Source organism: Rhinolophus ferrumequinum, chromosome 16, assembly GCF_004115265.2.
Source record: "Rhinolophus ferrumequinum isolate MPI-CBG mRhiFer1 chromosome 16, mRhiFer1_v1.p, whole genome shotgun sequence".
Classification (NCBI taxonomy): Eukaryota; Metazoa; Chordata; class Mammalia; order Chiroptera; family Rhinolophidae; genus Rhinolophus; species Rhinolophus ferrumequinum.
In genome coordinates this window covers 63,974,040-63,991,977 of record NC_046299.1, presented here as the reverse complement: position 1 = coordinate 63,991,977, position 17,938 = coordinate 63,974,040, and the positions used below count along the sequence as shown (strand labels likewise).

Here is a 17,938-nt window from a genome sequence, read left to right as displayed (position 1 = left end):
CCTGACCCCTCAACACCGTGGTCCATTCCCAGCTGGCCTCTCTGAACAGCTGCCTTTTTAGTCTCTGGTAAGGTAAGTCACTTTGGAAAAGGAGAGGAAATGAGCCATTATTGAAAACTTCTTCGGTGCTCTGCCAGGTGGTCTCGTGTTGTAGTCCCATTTCCTTCTCACAGCACAATAAGGATTATACTGGAAGGGCTCCCTAGTTCCACAGCTAGGAAGTGGAGCTGGAGTTGCTCTGAGATAATGGCTGGTATTGGTTGGGGTATCTCTGCATCCTAAAACTTCCTGACCTCCTCTGCTGGCACGTCGGGCAGGGAGGTACTCCGAGCTGGGAGTCTCTGGGCTGCCTCTGAGTGCACTCGTCAGCTCAGTCCCGTTCCAGTTCATGTGAGCCTGGCCGTCCCTGGATGTGCTTGGGAACCTGGCCTCTTCCTCGGACCTGGGGTGAGAAGTGTGTACCTGCAAGTCCGGTTCTAAACACCCCTGGGTTCGATGCTTGGTGGTTTTATGGAACACTGTTAAGTGGGTTGAGGCCAGGACGGCTTTCTGACTCTTGCAGCTCACATCTTACTCCCCCAGGCCTCCCCAAGCTATAGAAATTAAGTACATAGCTCAATTTGGGCCCAAGAGAGAAACACCCCCAATTTTCCAGGCTCTGTCTCAGTGCCAGGCACCTCTGGGCTGTAACAACCCTCCTTCACATTAACTGCACCTTCAGAGGTGGCTGGGCAACCGGATGCTGGCCGAGCTTGTGGCTGAACCAAGCTTTCTTTCTCTCGGGCCTGAACTCTGTTTCCCAGGGTCCGCTGGCCACCTAGCAGACTGCCTCAGCTAGCCGGGAGGAGCTCATTCAGATGGTGCTAGAAGGCATCCTTTTGGGCTTCTAAGCGCAAATGAGAAACTGAGGCTCAGGGAAGGGAAGTCACTTGCTCACACATCATTCATTCAGCGAGGTCTCCCCTTTGTGGTCTAGCCTGCTTTCCACAGGATCCTAAGGTGCCCTTTTCCCCAACACCGTGTATACAATCATTCCTCTGGATGAGCACCACTGGTAGGGGCCTTGGACCCCCAGCCTGCTTCTCCCCAGCAAGCGAGGGCAGCAGTGAGTCCACAGCAGTGAGACTCACCCAGGACTATTGGAGACCAGGACCAGTGTGAGCTGGATGCCGTAGCCCCTTCCGGGTCGGAGATCCCCATTCACTCCTCTAGGCCTGCAGCAACTTGCAAATGACCCAAAAGAAAGAAATCAAAGTGATTTTCAGCTCCCAGATCCAAACCAGTGCTTGTCTCTCCTTCCTCAGGCTTTGCGGTCCTGGCGGGACCACACGGCCCTGGACGGAAGACAGCGAGTATCCTGGGTAGGCTGCCAAGGTTCTAGCCTCACCCTAGACCTCAGTCCAGGTGCTGCTCCCCTGAGACTGCAAACCTGCGTCTCCAGCCCAGGACCTGAGGGCCCACGCCGGCCTGCTGTGCTCCCCCAGCACCTGGAGAGTGTGAGGACAATGCACAGCCCCCATTCCCAGGGCAGGATCAATTTTCCCAGGGGGCATATGGAGCACCCCAGCTAGTGGTCCCACACTCAATGCCTGGGGAGCATTATGTATAATTACAAGTTGAAGGACTAAAGTTGGGGTCCTGGTTTTTTGTTTCTAGGCATTGTTGTGACAGATGTGAAGTCTTTGCTTGGGAAATACTGTGAGAGCCTCCAGGAGTGTTTGTGGGTAGCTTGGGGGTCGTGAGTCACAGTTTGCTGAGTTCCTTTAAATAGTGACCCTTGAAGTCTTTAGGTCCTTTAACATAGTTTTATGAATATTCACTTGTTTGGAAATTTTTTGGCTTTGAATGTGCTCTGAAAATAAGAGTCCTCTTATAATACTGGTTCTCAGCTCCTGAGCAGGTGGCACTGGGGGGAGCAAAAGGGCACTGGGTCATGGGCACTGATGCAAGCTCCAGGGGCCCCATACCACTGGTCTCCAGAGCACAGAGCTGCTTGTGTGGGATGCGCAGGCTGGGCCCTGGCTGCTCCACAACTACAACCCAGAACTTGCCAGTGCATCTAGACTCTGCCTTTTCAGTCTGTGGATCATGGGGGCAAGTGGCCCAGACAATGTGAAAGGGGGCAGTCCTCTTTGCTGAGCTTTGGCACACAGACCGAGAAGTCAGCAGCAAGCAACTCCAGGTTATGGTTTTCTTAGGAAATTAGAGAGACTAATTTTGACTGCTTGAAGATGCCTGTTGTGAACAGGGGCCTGGGCTTTGGAAGCAGTGGGAGAGCTGAAGAAAACAAGATAAGGTAGAATACCATGTACTTGGACAATCCACCCAACTTAGAACTGCCACAGCTCAGCTTGGCGGCTCGGCCTCAGGCTGGGTGTGGGTGTGGATGGGGGCGAGGGCAAAGACCTTCCAGACTGTTGCCCTCAGTCACAGCACTGTCACCCTGTGCTGGGGGTTGCGTTCTGCTGCCAGGTCCGCTAGCTTGGTCAGGAGTCTGGGATGTAGCCCAGAGCTGCTCATTCAGCAGTCTCAGTGTTGGGGCAGGTGGGGTGGCGTGTGCATGGAGGGATGTGTCTGGAAAGGTCAGCAGGGCTGCTTACGCAGCAGAGCAGGGTAGGAGGTGGGGGTGGCACCCTTGATGGGCAGGAGGCCGTGGCCTTTCTGAGGTGGCTGGTCAAGCAGAGCGTCCACATGTGGAGGTGTGGCAGATTGGCCTCCGGGCTCTGCCGGGCAGGTCCCCGAGGGGCATTAGGCTGTCCCTATCGGGAAGTGGGGCAGCTGACTACCTCAGGCCAGGAATCTGCCCTCTGGGGACAGAGCCAGGTAATTGAAAACCAAGTACTTGTGGGCTTTTCCTCCTTTAATTATCCTTTAATTATCAAGCAGCCAACTAGCACAGTGGCTTCAAGCAAGGGCTCTGGGTGGCCTGCCTGTGAATCCTCATTCTTCGTTCTCCAGCCCGCCATGTAGGTCTTCAGTAAAGTATTGAAACTCTGTACGTCTGCTTCCTCTTCTATAAAATGGAGATCTGACCATCATAGCACTGGATTCACAGGATTGAACGAGGAGCATATGAGTTAGAGCATCTGAGACCCTTAGGACAGTGTGTGGCACCTGGGAGGTACTCAATAAACACTATCATTTATGTTAACCAGGTTCCTCCGTTCTCATTTCCAAGTCACTGGGTCCCACTCACCTTTAAAGGACCCAATGAAATGTCTGCTTCTCCCATTTCTCTGAACTTTATTGCAGCTGACGTTCAGCTTTTCCTTATAACCCTCATTGTTCCAATTTTTGGCGGTGATGGGGTTTTCTTTCCTGCCCCTGGTAGGATTCCCTGTCAGGCACCCCTTCGCTCCCTGGGGCTTCACAGGCTGCGAAGTGCTTTATATTCTGGGATGGTCAGAGACGACCCATCCTGGCCAGGCATGCAGTTAGTGTGTTTCATTATCCGGTGTGCCAGGGAAACTCTCAAATCAAAAGGCAGCAGGACCCTACCCCATGCAGGGAGGGTTTGCATAACAATAATGGGTGTCCAGAGAAAAAACCTGAGCAACACAAAGAATTTTCCTGGGCTGTCTTAATGGCCCGCCTTATGTTCACAATTCATTAATGCAGAGGAGGTTATTAAGGGCCAAGGGAGGTGCTTGGGTTTGTTCAGGGGAAGTTCTGGCCACAGGATGGCCGGGCACTGTGTTGGGGGCGGGAGGGCCACGGTCCGCAGAGGCCTGCTCCCTGGTGCACTTAGTCCGGCTGCCTCTGACCTGTGATTCAGTGAGCCGGGTGTGAGGTGGAAGCTAGTTACAGCTGCCAGGGGAGAGCTTCCGCAGCTCAGACCATGCTCACAGCCAGAGTCGCAGCCCCTCTCTGCAGCTGGGCAGAGGCATCAGGGCTGACTTGTCCCAAACAGAGAGGGTAGGAGGAAGCAGCCTGCTGAGCAAGGCTGGCCTGTGCCCGGTGTGGCTCCCTGAATCAGACCTGAGGTGAGAGAACAGCAGCAGAGCAAGGGAATAAGGTCCCACCCCTTCTTCCCCTCCCCTCTCCAGCCCCCTCGTGGGGAGGCCAGGTGGCCCCTGCTGTCCCAGGTGAGGCCCTGGCAGGGAGGAGCCTAGAGGCAGACAGGCTGTGCTGGAATCCTGGCTGCACCTGCATCTCCACGGCTGAGCCTTGTCAGTCCAGGCCTTGGAGGCTGTGAGGACTGAGGGGAATGCTGTGGGAGGCGCCTGTGTTGGGCTGGCACACAGTGGGCGCTCCGCGGATGCTGGCGATTGGCCGTCTGAGTCTGCATGAAGCATGTGAGGACAAGGGCAGGTGAGGGGCAGGGTGTCCAGTGCTGGCATGGGCCCGGCCATGGCCTTCCTGAGAGCCAGGCCCCTTGGTTAGCCAAGATCATGCCTCCCTGCTTCACCTTGGCCCTTGGGCGTCCGGGCCGGGGTAAAGTGCTCAGGTTCAGGGCCTGGAAGGGCTTTATTGGCCAATGAACATCTACCCACCAAGGCTAACCTCAGAGCCGGAAACAGCCTCTTCTTCCTCTGTGCTCTCGGAAAGCATCCCGTCCCCCCATTCCTCTTTAATTACTTTTTCCTTCTTGTTATGATTGTTTTAAAAAACACAATTTTTAAGAACAAAAAATGTTTTATTGTGAAATATAATGATCATTAAAAAAATTTTGTAGAATACATATCTAGAGGTTAATGAATGATTTTAGGCACCTACTGGTATGGCACCACCCTCTGGGACTTTACCTGTATCCCGAAACCCCTGAATCCCTGATCCCCTTTCTACTTCCTCTAAATGGAACCCTTTGCTGACTTCTATGTAATATAACTTTGCCAACTTCCTAAGCTGAATTTCTGAAACACTATTGTTTAGTCTTAACTTTTTGAACTTTACATGTGTGTATATATACATAATTGGAATCATACAGTATGTATTTTTCATGTCTGGACTCTTTGGCTCAGCATTGTGTTTGCAAGATTTGTGTCTATAATTAGGTTTAGTTGTAGGTTCTTGATAATATTCTATGTACAAGAGCAGATCATCTGCAAATTAAAGACAGTTTGCCTCTCGCTGTTCAGCCTTTATACTGTACATCGTTGCGTCTTGTCTGACTGCTGGCCAGAAGCTCTACTACAGTACTGAATGGAAGTGGAGCTCACAGCCATCTTAGCTTTATTCGATTTTTTATATTAGCTTTATTGAGATATAATTCACATAACACACAATTCATCCATTATAGTGTACGACTCAGTGATTTTAGTATATCTAATGAGTTGTACAACAATCACTAAGATCAACTTCAGAACATTTTCTTCACCTCATACCTATTAGCCGTCACTCCTCATTTCTCCTAACTCCCCTGCCCCAGGCAACCACTAATCTTTCTGTCTCTGTGGGTTTTGGACATTTTGCTATTGCCGTTGTGGACATTTCATATGAATGGAATCAGATAATATGTGGTCTTTGTGACTGATCCTTCTTATTCTTGAGCTCATGAGTAAACTCTTAGGGTTTCACAATCATGTTTGCTGTCTTTTATGAGATACCCAGTATCAACTAAAGATATTTTCTTCTTGCCCTAGTTTTCTGAGAGCTTTACTTTAATTATTATTTTAAAAAATCATGAATATGAATGGATGTTGAATTTCATCAAATACTCTTTCTGCTGCTGAGAGACGATCACATGATTTTTCTTTCTTAATATATTAATACAGTAAGTTACATTGATTTTTTAATGTTAAACCAACCATGCACTTCTGGAATAAACCCAAATTAGATGTGACAAGTTATCCTTTTTATAGATAGCTGAATTTGGTTTGCTAATGTTTTGCTTAGGGTTTTCACATCTATGATCGTGAGGAGATTGGCTTGTGACTTTCTTTTCCTAAAATTTCTATCTAGGTTTCGGTATTGTTTTCCTTTACCTGAAAGCTTAGTATAATAAAAGCAGCAGCAGACCTGCCTCACTCTTTTAGTATCTCTCCCAATCTGAGGACTGGCTGGGCTCAGCCGGGCAGCTCTGGCCCTGCTTTGCCTGGGGTCTCATGCAGTTGGTCAGATGGCAGCTGGGGCTGGTACCTACATAGAAGATGGAATCGTTTCCATGTCTGGTGACTTGGCAGGGAGGCTGGGAGGCTGAGAATGCTCTCTCTTCCTCTCTCTCTCTCCCCCCCCCCCCCAAGGAAAGCCTGTGGGGATGGGTTGGATGAAGGTTGAGCCCTAAGAGTGTAAGAGGAGAAGATGCCGAGCCTTCTTAAGGCTTACACTCAGAACAGGCAGTGCTGCTTCTGCCACATGCTATTAGTGAAAGCTGCTCCCAGAGCCAGCCCAGACTCAAGTGGAGGGGATTGCATGTGGGTGCGAACACTGGCAGGGTGATTCTTGGAAGGCTCTCTTTGGAGACTAACTGGCAAAAGTATCAGGGAAACTCTGGCTTCCTGACATGAATTGGGGTGCTTGTGTCTGACCTACCTTACTTCCCAATCCTGACTTTAAGGGCACTGGCCACATCTGACTGACTTCTAGATCCTTCCAAGTCACTCACCTCTGCCCCTACACAGAGGCTGGTGCAGAGTAGGAGGTCATGGAGTTTTAGGAAAAGAAGGAAGGAGGGTCGTGCTGCCATGGGCCTGGGAGATGGGCCTCACTTATGAGACTCCATTCTACGACCCTGTCCCTGTCCGACTGGCCACCTGCTGGACCCCAGAAACCACTGGTTCCTCCTGTTCTTCATTCAGCATCCACTGAGAACCCCACTTTGCCAGACTCTGAACCAGGGATGGAGCATCTGGTGATGAATTAGACACATGCCTACCGTAAGGGGCCTGCAGGCTTGGGATGGGCTTGGAGAGATGGACAAGCCAACAAATAATTCCATCTCATGTGACACTCTCCTTTGCTCTCAGAGGCCAACAAAGATGCATGCTGCAGGGTAAGCCCAGAGGAGGCAGGGACTCTTTCTCTGTCGGGATGAGGAAGGCTTTCCAGAGGAAATGCTGGAGTTGGGCTTGACGAAGTGTAGGAATTGTGCAGTAGATGCAGGCACTCTGGGCAGAGAGAACAACGTGAGCAAAGGCTCGAGGCTGGCAGGGCTGCTATGCTGAGGAGAGGGCAAAGCATGAGCTGAGGTGGAGCCATGGTCCGGGGAGAGGAGAATGTGTGGCTTCGAGGTGAGCCCACGCTCTGGACTCAGACTAGCCACAGCCCGTAACTGCCTCCCTCTCATTACAGGGTCAACTCAGGGCAGACCCCAGTTGCCTCATCTGTGAGATGAGGACCACGATGGCCATCCCCAGTGGTGCCTGAGGTCGGTAGGTGTCTGTGCCTGGCACCTCCAAGTGCCCAGTGCTGGCAGTTGTTAGGATTACGGTGATGAGGCATAGTAGCTCATCATAGTAGCTCATCATAGTCACTGGGGATCTGATTAGGTTTGGGTTTACAAGGAAGGAGGTTGCGTCAGCACCAGGCCTAGCTGATGTCAGGGAGACAGAGGTAAAAACTGAAGAGCTGTAAGGAATCTCCATGATGAGTATGTTACCACTGCTTCTCCAGGATTCAGTGAGGGAAGCTGAGGCCCGGAGAGGGGACTAGGATTGCCCAAGGTTATACAGTGTGTCTGTCAGGTAGGACAAGTCAGGGACCCGGGTGTCCCACCTTCCAGCCCCCACACCCTGTATTGATTCTGTTCCTTTTACAGGCACCAGCTGTTGTTCTCTGGCTTTAAAAACTGCAACTCACCTGGTTCCAGAAGCTATTTCTTATGGGTGATGATGGGTTTGCCCTTCCTGCTAATCCGTGGAGCCCTGAAGGGCAGAGAGCTGAGCAGAAAGTTTCTGGCTTGTGCCCAGAGGCAGCGGGGAAAGCAGCCTGCCCGTCCAGAGTTTTGGCTGCCGTTGGAAGGAGGGAGGGCCGTGCTCATTGGCATAGGACTGCCTAGGACTCGTGTCCCTGCTGTTCCTCTGGCTGTGCCAGGGTACTTCGGTCTGGGTGCTGTCATTATTTGTTTGCCCCTTCAGAGACATCCCAGCTGAGATGGGAGCCTGGTGCTGGCCCTGAGACTATCACGGCAAAAGGAAAGTTTGGTGAGCCCATTCTGCCCGTCAAGAAGAGTTTGCTGAGCGAATGAGTTGTTGGGACAGTGGGTGTACAGTGATAGCCAGAACAAAGACCGGGATGGGACTTAGCGTTAATTCCACCAGAATAACCTGGGGATTTTGGCATTTATCAGATTGGGTAATTTTATCATGACCACAGTTTTCCTTTCCATGGGGTATCGAGAAAGCTTAGAACCTGGGGTATGGCAACTCTGAGGAACTGAAATATGCCCACTCGGTTGGACTCTCCCTACCTTTCTCACATCCCCAAATATTCAAGTGTTTACTTTGTATCAAAATGGGACATTTTAGTTCTGTGATCAGGAGTGTGGGGGTGAGGGTAGGTGAGGGGCACTTACAGCAAGTTTGGGAGGTGAGGTAGGTACAAAAATAAACAACTCATGGGAAAAGGGCAATAAAAACCATCAGAGACAGGACAAAGTACTTCAGGGGTTCTGTGATAGAAGATGTCTAGATGTGAATTTGACCTTGTGCTTTTGATACTTGGTGAGCACACTTAGCTACAGCATCTAAAAATCTGTGCTTAAATATTGCAGTCAACCATACCAATATTCCCACTCAAACGCTCCATGTGAACTATAAGGAACTGGAATTATGATTCAAAATATGTTTGTTTGTTTTACTATAAAGCAAAAAGAAATGAGCTGCAGTATTTGTGTAAAACGTCTCATAAACCCACCTACCCATCTCCTTGTTCAATTCTGTTACACTGCGTCTGAACATTCAACAAGAAATCAGTGTGCGAGAGCTCTGCTTGTAACCAAAATTGTAGCTCACGTGCCTTTATGAGGAAAATGTGCCATCGACAGAGATGAGACAGAACTAACTTAATTTTTCCTGTCAGTCTCTGTAGTAGATCAATTAAACTGCCAAGGAGATCAAATATTTCAGACTGTATTTATTACATTAAGTATTTATGTTCGGGCCAAGCCTTTAAAGCATGATGTCATATAGGAATGTAGGCCGATTAGATCAATTCAGCAGAATTTGCTGTAACTTAATGGAAATGTAATTGTGTGTTTTAATTTAGTATCCAGGAGGTAGTATGTTCTCCAAAGAAAACAATTTTCAGACTGCGTTTAGTGGCCAGCTGGGTCTTGCAGAGACTTTGGTGATGGCATATTGGTAGGGCTAGATCAAGAAGTTGCGGCTTTTTAGGGACTTCGCCAGCTGCTGCGTTGGCTGCATTCCATGCAAAGGGACTCACTGACTTTGATCCCCACAGAATGGGAGATGGACTGAATGCTCCTGGTGGATTTTCCATGGGGACACAGTCAGTAACTCCAGTGTAGACTGAGGCCATTAGCAGTCATGGAGTCTCAGCTGGGTGCTGAGACTCATCTTTATTCCTTAGCGACTTCAGTGGGACACCATTCTAGAGGAGAGCATCTATTCTTATCGTCTGAATGAAAGGAGATGGGAGATCACGAGTCACAAAAAGGACGTCATTTTTATGAGAGTAATATCTGGTCAGTTGAGAAAGAATGGAAAATACAATGGAACATAAAGAAAAATGTAAAGATCGTTCATAACCTAGTACCCAGAATCAATCATTTGTTTTCTTCCCATTTATAAATATATATCTCCAATAAATTTATATATTTTATAACTTACTTGGAAATTTAAAAAATTATAATTAAAAGCTTCAAATTTATAAATATTTTATATTTCTAAATCTAAATAAATTTATAAATGTATATATACCCTTGTAATCCCATACGGATATGGCACATGGCTGTACATATACGTATACACATATATACTATGTGTGTATACATATATACACATACCAAAATGGGATCATATTGACTTAGTTACTTAACCTGCTTTTTAAACTTAAGATTTTATTACTAAATATCCTCCTATAATGTAATTTTGTCATAGCTTCAGCATGTTCTATACAGGCAACTATAATTTATTCAGCTAATTCCCTGTCATTAGACCATTAGGTTACTTATAGTTTTTTATTGCTATGTGCCACTCCTCTGTAGCGAATTTAATTTTTAGTCCATTTATGATTATAGCTTTTTGACTGATTATAAAAAAATAAGGGAAACAAAAAACAAGCAAACAAAAAAACTAGAGCCCCTAATCTGGAAATCTAGTAGTTAAAAGATGAGACTTTTACAGTTTGTTTAGCTTACCCCCTAAAATTCTATAGGCAGAATAAATTATTCAACTTTTTGGTTGGATGGGAAAGGCATCACCAAGGAACCGATGCAGCTGTGGAAGCAGGTGGGGCTGTGCGTGACGCCCGGTGGGGGGCAGTGTGATGAGGATGCTCGCGGCACAGTCACTGTCCTTTGGCAGATCTCACCGCTTACCCTGGGTGTCCCCTGGGCTCATGCTCAGAAGAGGCTGAGTTCTTCAGCTGGTCATTGAAATGAACCCGTAGTTGGAATAAGCTGTGAATTGTGACTTAGAATTGCCCTTTAATTTGGATGGGGTCATGGAAATAATTGTTTCAGGGCTTAGTACTAGGTGCTTCATAGAATTTCTCCCAAAGGCAGGCGTTTTACCTCCTCTCACAGATGAGGAAGCCGAGCTTGGGAAGATCAGGAGCCCCATGACTTTTAATGGCAGAGCCAGGAGCCAAACTTCAAAGCCCTCTTCCCTCTGCCTCGGCGGGCTGCACCTGGCTTTCAGGCCTCAGAGATGTCGTGTTGTCACTCATTTTATAGGATTTTGAAAATAACAACTTGGTCTTGGGGTAGACATTTTCTAAAGTATCTTTGTCACCATCCTGACGTAATAAAAAAAGGAATGCTGAGCCTCTCTCATGGCAGATTCAGCATCACCCCATCACTAACTGTAGCAGGTGGTATGCTTTTCAAAGCCCTTTCAAACATCATCTCTTGTGACAGTTCCTGTGGTCACCAGGGATGACTTCAGGACATCCTGAGGGGTATTGCTTTGCTTGCCGTGTACTAAATGGCCCAGGTTACTGTACATTTTGAGTTTTTTGGCTGTCTTATAAGTTTTTGTCTCTTTTCTCAGTATTACCCACCAATATGTCTGCTATTGGCAGCCACAGTGCTAGTTTATGGCAGTCTTGGAAATCAAGCGACTTATGTTAGAAGTACACTTGGAAGAACTTTAAGAACTTGGTGAGGGGCCTTGAGTGTGCTTTTCACGGGCCAAGTACATGTGCTTTTGGGTCTGGGTGTTCACTTGGTAACTGTTTGTTCATCTGCTGCCCTGAGTATCACAGAGGACGAATCTTCATTTTGTTACTTCTGGTTTTCAGTAGTGTCCAGGTTGATGCAATTATTTGGCCAGGAGGTATATGGAGAAATCTGGTAATGTTACTGATGCCATGAAATTATGGAGACATCAAATCAAGAGTTAGTTTTATAAGGATCCCATTTGTGGAAATCATTTTTTTTCTTTGTTAAAAATGGTTATAGGAGTTAAGAAATATTGGTTGTTGGACAATTTAAATTTGATTATAATCATTGAAATTCTGCAAACATATGTTAAAATTGAAAGGAAAGCTCAGATTTGTAATCCACACTGCATTCTAAAACTCCTCCTTTTTTGTTGAAAGGGTTTTAAAAACTTGTCCTGTTGCCCACATTGCGCATGAAGTTTCTCTACAGTATCTTGTCAAGGGGGCTTCAGGGTATTATGACCAGAAGTGTAGCACGCTGGAGACAGCCCACAGCATATGCGTAGCATGTTGATGGTTAAAAAAAGAAAGTCCCTCTCTCTCTCTCACATCCTCCCATTGCTTCTATTCCACACTCCACACCTGGAGAGAGAGTCGGAGGCAGTTACCTTCTACCCTCTGTGCCTTGGAGTCAACTCAGCTAGTAGCCCTGGTTCTTTCACTTCTCAGTCTTCCCTCCCCATTTTCTTCCCTCTTTCCTCCCTGCTTCTGGTCTGATGACTTGATAGTGACAGAGGGGAGAAGGCTTTATCCTCTCTTTTCTATAGGTTCTGCCTCTGTTGAGGCAGCCCTCAGCTCTATGACATCACGGTGAGCTGCCTGTGAGGTCACATTGACCAATGCTCTGCTGCTGAGCCACACCTCCCTCTGGACAGTTGGGTGCCTGGGCATAGGTCACAGACTTCACAGTTTTCCCTGGAAAATAGCATCACATTCGATTTGTCTCCTTGTTCGCCTTAGATCTTGTGTGTTGTACAGATCTCCTCTCCGTCTTATCTGTGTCTGTATTCTAGATTGGCACATCTTCCGTGTTCTTATTCAGATAAGAGCAGGACAAAGAGAAGGTGACTCCCCCGCTTCATTTTCAACATTCCTCTGTGTAGCTGTTGAGATGTTTAGGAGTTCACCTGTAAACATCGGCCCCTGTGATGGACACTTGAGCTGCTTGCTATTCAACTTGGAGTGTAGAGAGGGAAAGAGGGTGACATCTGCAATGGGCTGTATGCCAACGGAGTTTGTTGGCCTGGGTGCGTCCCTCAGGGTCTGCCACCCTGCTGTGGAGATGCCTCCCCATGGGGCATGGTGCAGAGTCTTGAGACAGAGGTTGGGCTCTAGGGACGTGTACAAACTGTGCAATGCTCCCTCAGCCAAAGACACAGTGGTGAGGTGGGTTGAGGGTGTCGGCCCATGGAGGTGAGGCAGTGTGTGGCTGGGCTGAGTGTGTGTGGACCGCGGGACTCCGAAGGGCCTCACCCGTTGGACTGACCGTAAAGGACAGCTGTGGGGGCCTCATCTCCCCAATAACCTTGACCTGACCTCTCTTTTGGTTCAGTTCTCTTATTAAGTATTCTATTTTCGTTTTAATTGTGTTAAAATACATGAGGTAGATTACTATTTTAACCGGTTCCAAAGTGTAAAATGCATTTCCATTGTCGTATAGCCGTCTGTCTCCAGAACTTGGTCATCTTCTAAATCTGAAACTCTGTCCCCATTAGACAACAGTGCCCCACTGCCACTTTTCTGCCAGGCCCTGGCAGCCACCATTCTGTTTTCTGCCTCTATGGGTATGCCTGCTCTACACACCTCCTTTAAGTGGAATCATACAGAATTTGTCTTTGTCTGACTGGCATAGTTCATTTAGCTTAATGTTCTGACGTTCAGCCACATTGTAGCCTGTGATAAGATCCCTCCCGCTTTTCTTAAGGCTGAATAATGCACCATTGTGGGTGTAGCCCTTCCAGTTTTTAATCACAGTCTCCCAGAGCCATTGGGCTCCTCTGTCCTTAGTTTCCCCATCTGTCCAAGGTGGGGGTGAGCTAGGTGATGAGCACAGGCTCTTCTGTCTCCCGCAGCCTCAGTCCTGTGAGTTCATTTATTTCTCTTGCCTCTGAATCTGTGTTTGCCGGCCAGGAGTGTCATGATTGGTGGCTTTCAATGTAGGGGACCTAGCAGGTACAGGCTGTGGATCCAAGGGAAGGAGGGCCTATCTTGCCCAAGGGGCAGATCTTCATCCTGCAGGTGACATATTCATCACTGAGTCACAGACCATTTGACTCCCCCTTTGATGCTTACATTGGAACAAGGCCTTGCTGGGGACAAAAAACCAGCCTGAGAGGAGTTGAGCCCACCCCTTTCAGGCTAGCTTGCCGGGGCTGGATGCTCAGTGGCCCTTTCCAGGTCCCTGACAGCTCATAGCCAAAGTCAAGGTCCCTTAGGACCTTCAGCACCTAAGCAGTTCAGGCTCCCAGCCTCGCACAGACCATCCTCCAATGTGCTGGTGGGGTCTAATCCCAGTCTTTCCTCTTTTTAACATTCATTTAAAATTAAAGGCATGTTTCTGAGTTTAAAAAGTTCACATTCATTATTGAAAAACGAGAAAAATTCTAAGCAGACACAGAGGATAACCTGCTGAGCGGGTTCACTGCTCTTCACATTTGGTCCCTTCAGACGTTTGCTTTGCTATGGGTGGGAGACTTGGAGGGTGGGCAGCCTGTTCTGTGGGGCGACTCCCAGGGCTCACGGCACAGGCAGTGCCCAGCAAAGACTAACAAGCTGCGGAGCCACGCCTGATGTCAGTGTGGTTCTGTATCTGCGTGGGAGTCACTAACGGAGAACAGTCAGGACTCAGGATGTGACCCAGTGCAGCTCTGTTTACTGCTGTGGCTGGAAATGTCCCCAGGCTTGGGCCCCCCTGGTGGCGTGGGGTTGTGAATGGGACTCTCAGAATTCCCTTTGTGATTTGTCTCGCACTCATCTTCGTATATGCTGCCTGCTGTATCGGTCCCTCTGTGAAAATTGAGGCAGGAAGTGATAGCTGCCTTTTAGTCTCCTATTACACTGCTGGAGAAGGGAAAGGCCACCATAACGTTCTGCTCCCACCTCTCCAATAAACTGTGCGAACTTGGGCAGTTGATCCTGGAGCCTCGCTTCCCTGGAGAGAGGGGCTGAGTGATGCCCACCCTTCAGTGTGGCCAGAATGGTGATGAGGGGCCACAGTGGGTGCTGGTAAAGGTGAGCCTCCTGTGACCCAAACAGGCTTGGAAAGGAAGAGAAAGATGCCCAAATGTGCTTGAGGGGAAAGGAAGGAGCCTGGCTCTGGCCCAGGGCAGCCCGTCCCCGGGAAAGGAAGGTAAGATGACCCAGGGCTGCCCTCTCTGAGGCTGCCGCCTGAAGGCTGCCCCTGCAGTGGGCACCACGGCCTGGTGCCCTGTCGGCCTCCTTCCTCCCACAAACACTTCCCAAGGGCTTGGCCTATTGCTGGTCCTGTGCTAGGTACTGGGGACAGAGTAGTGAATGAGACAGAATGGTACCTGCCCCCTGAGGGTCTACAGTCTTGGGGTATGTTGTGGGGGACACAGGCAATAAACAAGTCAGCAAAGCACGAACAATCCATCGACCCTTTGTAGCCGGTGCTGTGGAGACGGAGCAAGCGCTGGAATGGAGCATAACCAGGGCGCCTGCTCCGGATGGGGCCGTCCCGGAGGGTCCCTGAGGCGGCGGAGCGCAAGTGGGGTCCTAAAGACACAGGTGTGAGTGAGAAGGTGGAGGGAAGGTCTCTTCACTCAAAGGCAGCGCCAGGCAAAGGCCAAGGTGGGAGGAACGTGTCCTCTTCTGAGACAGAGGGACACTGGGGTTAAGGAGCAGACCCTCTGCCTGGTGTGAGGTCCAGCTCTACCACTAATTATTTTACCTCAGTCTCCTCAGCTGCTACAGGGATCACCACAGAGCCTACTTCCTAGAGCTGTTCTGAAGCTGAGATGGCCGTGCTGACAGCCGTGTGGCACACATGCACGTTCGCTCTGGTTCAACAGCTCCCGGGAGGGCTCTGCTGTGCCAGTGCTGCCAGCCTCTGCCGGGAGGCCTGGCGGGCACACAAGGAGGAGGAGGAGGAGGAGAGGGCCACAGCGCCCCATCACAAGTGCTTGAAAGCCACAGGGAGGGATTTGGATGCATTCAACATATGGATTTGGGTCCAAAACACTCTGTTTGCAATGCTGTTTCTCCCAAATCCTGGGTACTTTCAGAAAGAGCCAAAGGGCAGGCACAGCCTACGTGGAGGGACTGGCTTTGCTACCCCCTCCCAGGTCTCCGGCCTTAGGGACAGGCACTGAATCCCAACTGGCCTTGGCAGGGTCACGATGAACCATCTCTATTCCCCTGGGGGATCTGGCTCCGGAGCTGGCCTAGGCTGGCTGGATGTGGGTGAAGGCTGCTTCGACTCACATCTCTTGCAGAGACCACATGTGGGGCCTACCATTTGACCTATCCAAGGGGCTCAGAAAATCTCTCAAATTCTCTCCTGTTGGCAGCTCAGTCTACCCGCCCCGTCTGGGTACAAGGTCTGTGCATCTCCGGCCTCCCCAGCTACCGGTGTGGGCCCTCGGAGCCCCTGGGTACCCCTCAAGGACTGGGGTGGTGCTAGCACCACTAAGCTTTGATCACTTCTCAACTCTGAACTCAGATGGCCACCAGGACCACAGGATTACATGGCCAGACTCTCATATCCTCCCTCCCCAGGAAAACTTTCGTTCTGTTTGTCTTCATCTTGGAAACGGTACTTCCATTCCTTTGGATACTGAGGCCCACACCTACGCATCCTCTGTGACCCCTTTCAGTCACACTCCTTGCTGTCCATGAGTAATCAAGGCAAGCTCTAGCCTTCAGCAAAAACCCAGAATCTGGCCACCTCTCATCACCTCCCCTCTGGCCACCGTGGGCCACGCCACTGTCAGCTGGGACTGCATTATTGCAGTAGCCTCTCCACCCTCCTGATGCAGATAAGCTCATGGCACTCTCCTCAAACCCACTGAAGCTTCTTCCCACTGCATCCTGCACAGCTTCAGGGCAGCCTGGCCTTGGTGGCCCCTGACCCATCGGCCAACCCCCTTGCCTGCAGTCTCTGTCCTTAGTCACCCTGAGTGCTCTGCTGCTCCCTGAACAGGCCACTTCTATGCCCACGTCCGTGCCATTGCACCACTGTCCTCCCTAGCTGTCACGCTCTCCTGGACATTCACAGGGCTGTCTCTCTGACTCATCGCACTCAGGCCTCTGCCAAGTATCGCGCTCCATTCATGTATCCATAGCACTCACCACCTCCTACCTTTGCATCAGGGACGCACGTCTGTGGTGTGCTTCCCAATTAGAAGCGCACTCCATGAGGCTGGGGTCCAGCTGCCTTATTCCTGCTGATTAGTCACTAGGGACAAGAACAGTGCAAGGACAAGGTCTCAGGTGCTCACGGGATAGTTACTGAATAAATGCATGACCGAAGATGATCTGTGAAGAGGAAGGTTCCTCAAACCGAGCATGGCAGAGGGCCATCCTGGCGCTGTTCCTGGAGTGGCTTATGCAGGGCTGGCTGGCAGGCTGGGCCTGGCAATTGTTCTGAAGCCCCATCCCACACAGCTGACCTGAGCTTAGTGCTTGCCAAACTGCTCCTCCAGAGGTTCTCAGACCTCAGTTCACAGTGCCCTGAGGGTCTCACTTAATTTTCAGGACTCTTGGGCCATAAGAAATACCCAATAGTTCTGTTCATTAAATGATTAGGTCCAAACAACTCGGTAAGTACTTATACTCCAATAGCTTAGTAGCCATTAGAAGAATAATATTTATAAATTAAAAGAAAAATAATATTTTTCTTTCCTTCGTAAATAGCTACCATGACTTTCTAATGGGATGTGTGTCCAATGGGCTCTGCATGGATTCTGTGACCTGAGAATCATTCTGGATGCCACCAACCTCATTTTATGTTCCACATGGATTTTTGTGTGGTGCTTGCAAAATGCAGCAAAATTCAACTTCACAAAAATATGACATCCTTGAAAAGGGTGCAGCATGATCTCATGTTAAAGCTGTGAGCTGCCTCTAGCTAGCAGCTTGCATGGCATCTGACAGATGTGGCTGGGTTTCCTTTGACTTCAAATATTTAAAATCCACCTGCAGTGCCCCTGTGAATTCTTAGGGCGCTTTGGCACACAGTTTGGGGATTGTGGGATTATTTTATTAATCCTCATACTGATCCTGTGAGGTAGGTGTCATTCCATTTTACATGAGTAGAAGTTAAGGCTCAGAGAAGCCAAGATATTGGCCTAAGGCCCCACAGCTGACTGGTGAGGGAATCAGGACTGGCCAGGCCTCTCTGATGCTCTGATAATCCCTTGAACTATCAACTGGGTCTTTTGAGTTGTGCATCTTTGGGGTCCTGAGCATTTTTCATTTCTCCCTTTAGTGCCCAGAACCGTACTATATCAATCAGTGCTTTGCCCACACCCCAAGTCCTGGGGGACAGAATGTAGTCAGTGATGGATGCCTGTTGTTTTCCCTCCTTCCAGGGGGCCCACTGTGCTCTTGCTGTGTCCCAGACCCCATGGGGCTCTCCTTCCTCCCCACCTACGGCTGTCAGAGTAACCGCACGGCCAGCGTGGCTGCCCTGCGC

At 49.4% G+C, this 17,938-nt stretch overlaps 1 protein-coding gene across 3 annotated transcripts in view; it reads left to right on the top strand.

The window, feature by feature from the left end:
* The window catches only part of DRGX (dorsal root ganglia homeobox), a 32,077-nt gene that overhangs the window by 11,951 nt on the left and 2,188 nt on the right, over positions 1 to 17,938 (top strand). For all 3 annotated transcript variants that reach the window (XM_033130832.1, XM_033130831.1, XM_033130833.1), the window contains one exon: positions 17,835 to 17,938. This exon is cut by the window's right edge and continues 2,188 nt beyond it. In XM_033130832.1, the coding sequence (XP_032986723.1) occupies positions 17,835 to 17,938 (104 nt within the window). The remainder of the gene's footprint in view (positions 1 to 17,834) is intronic.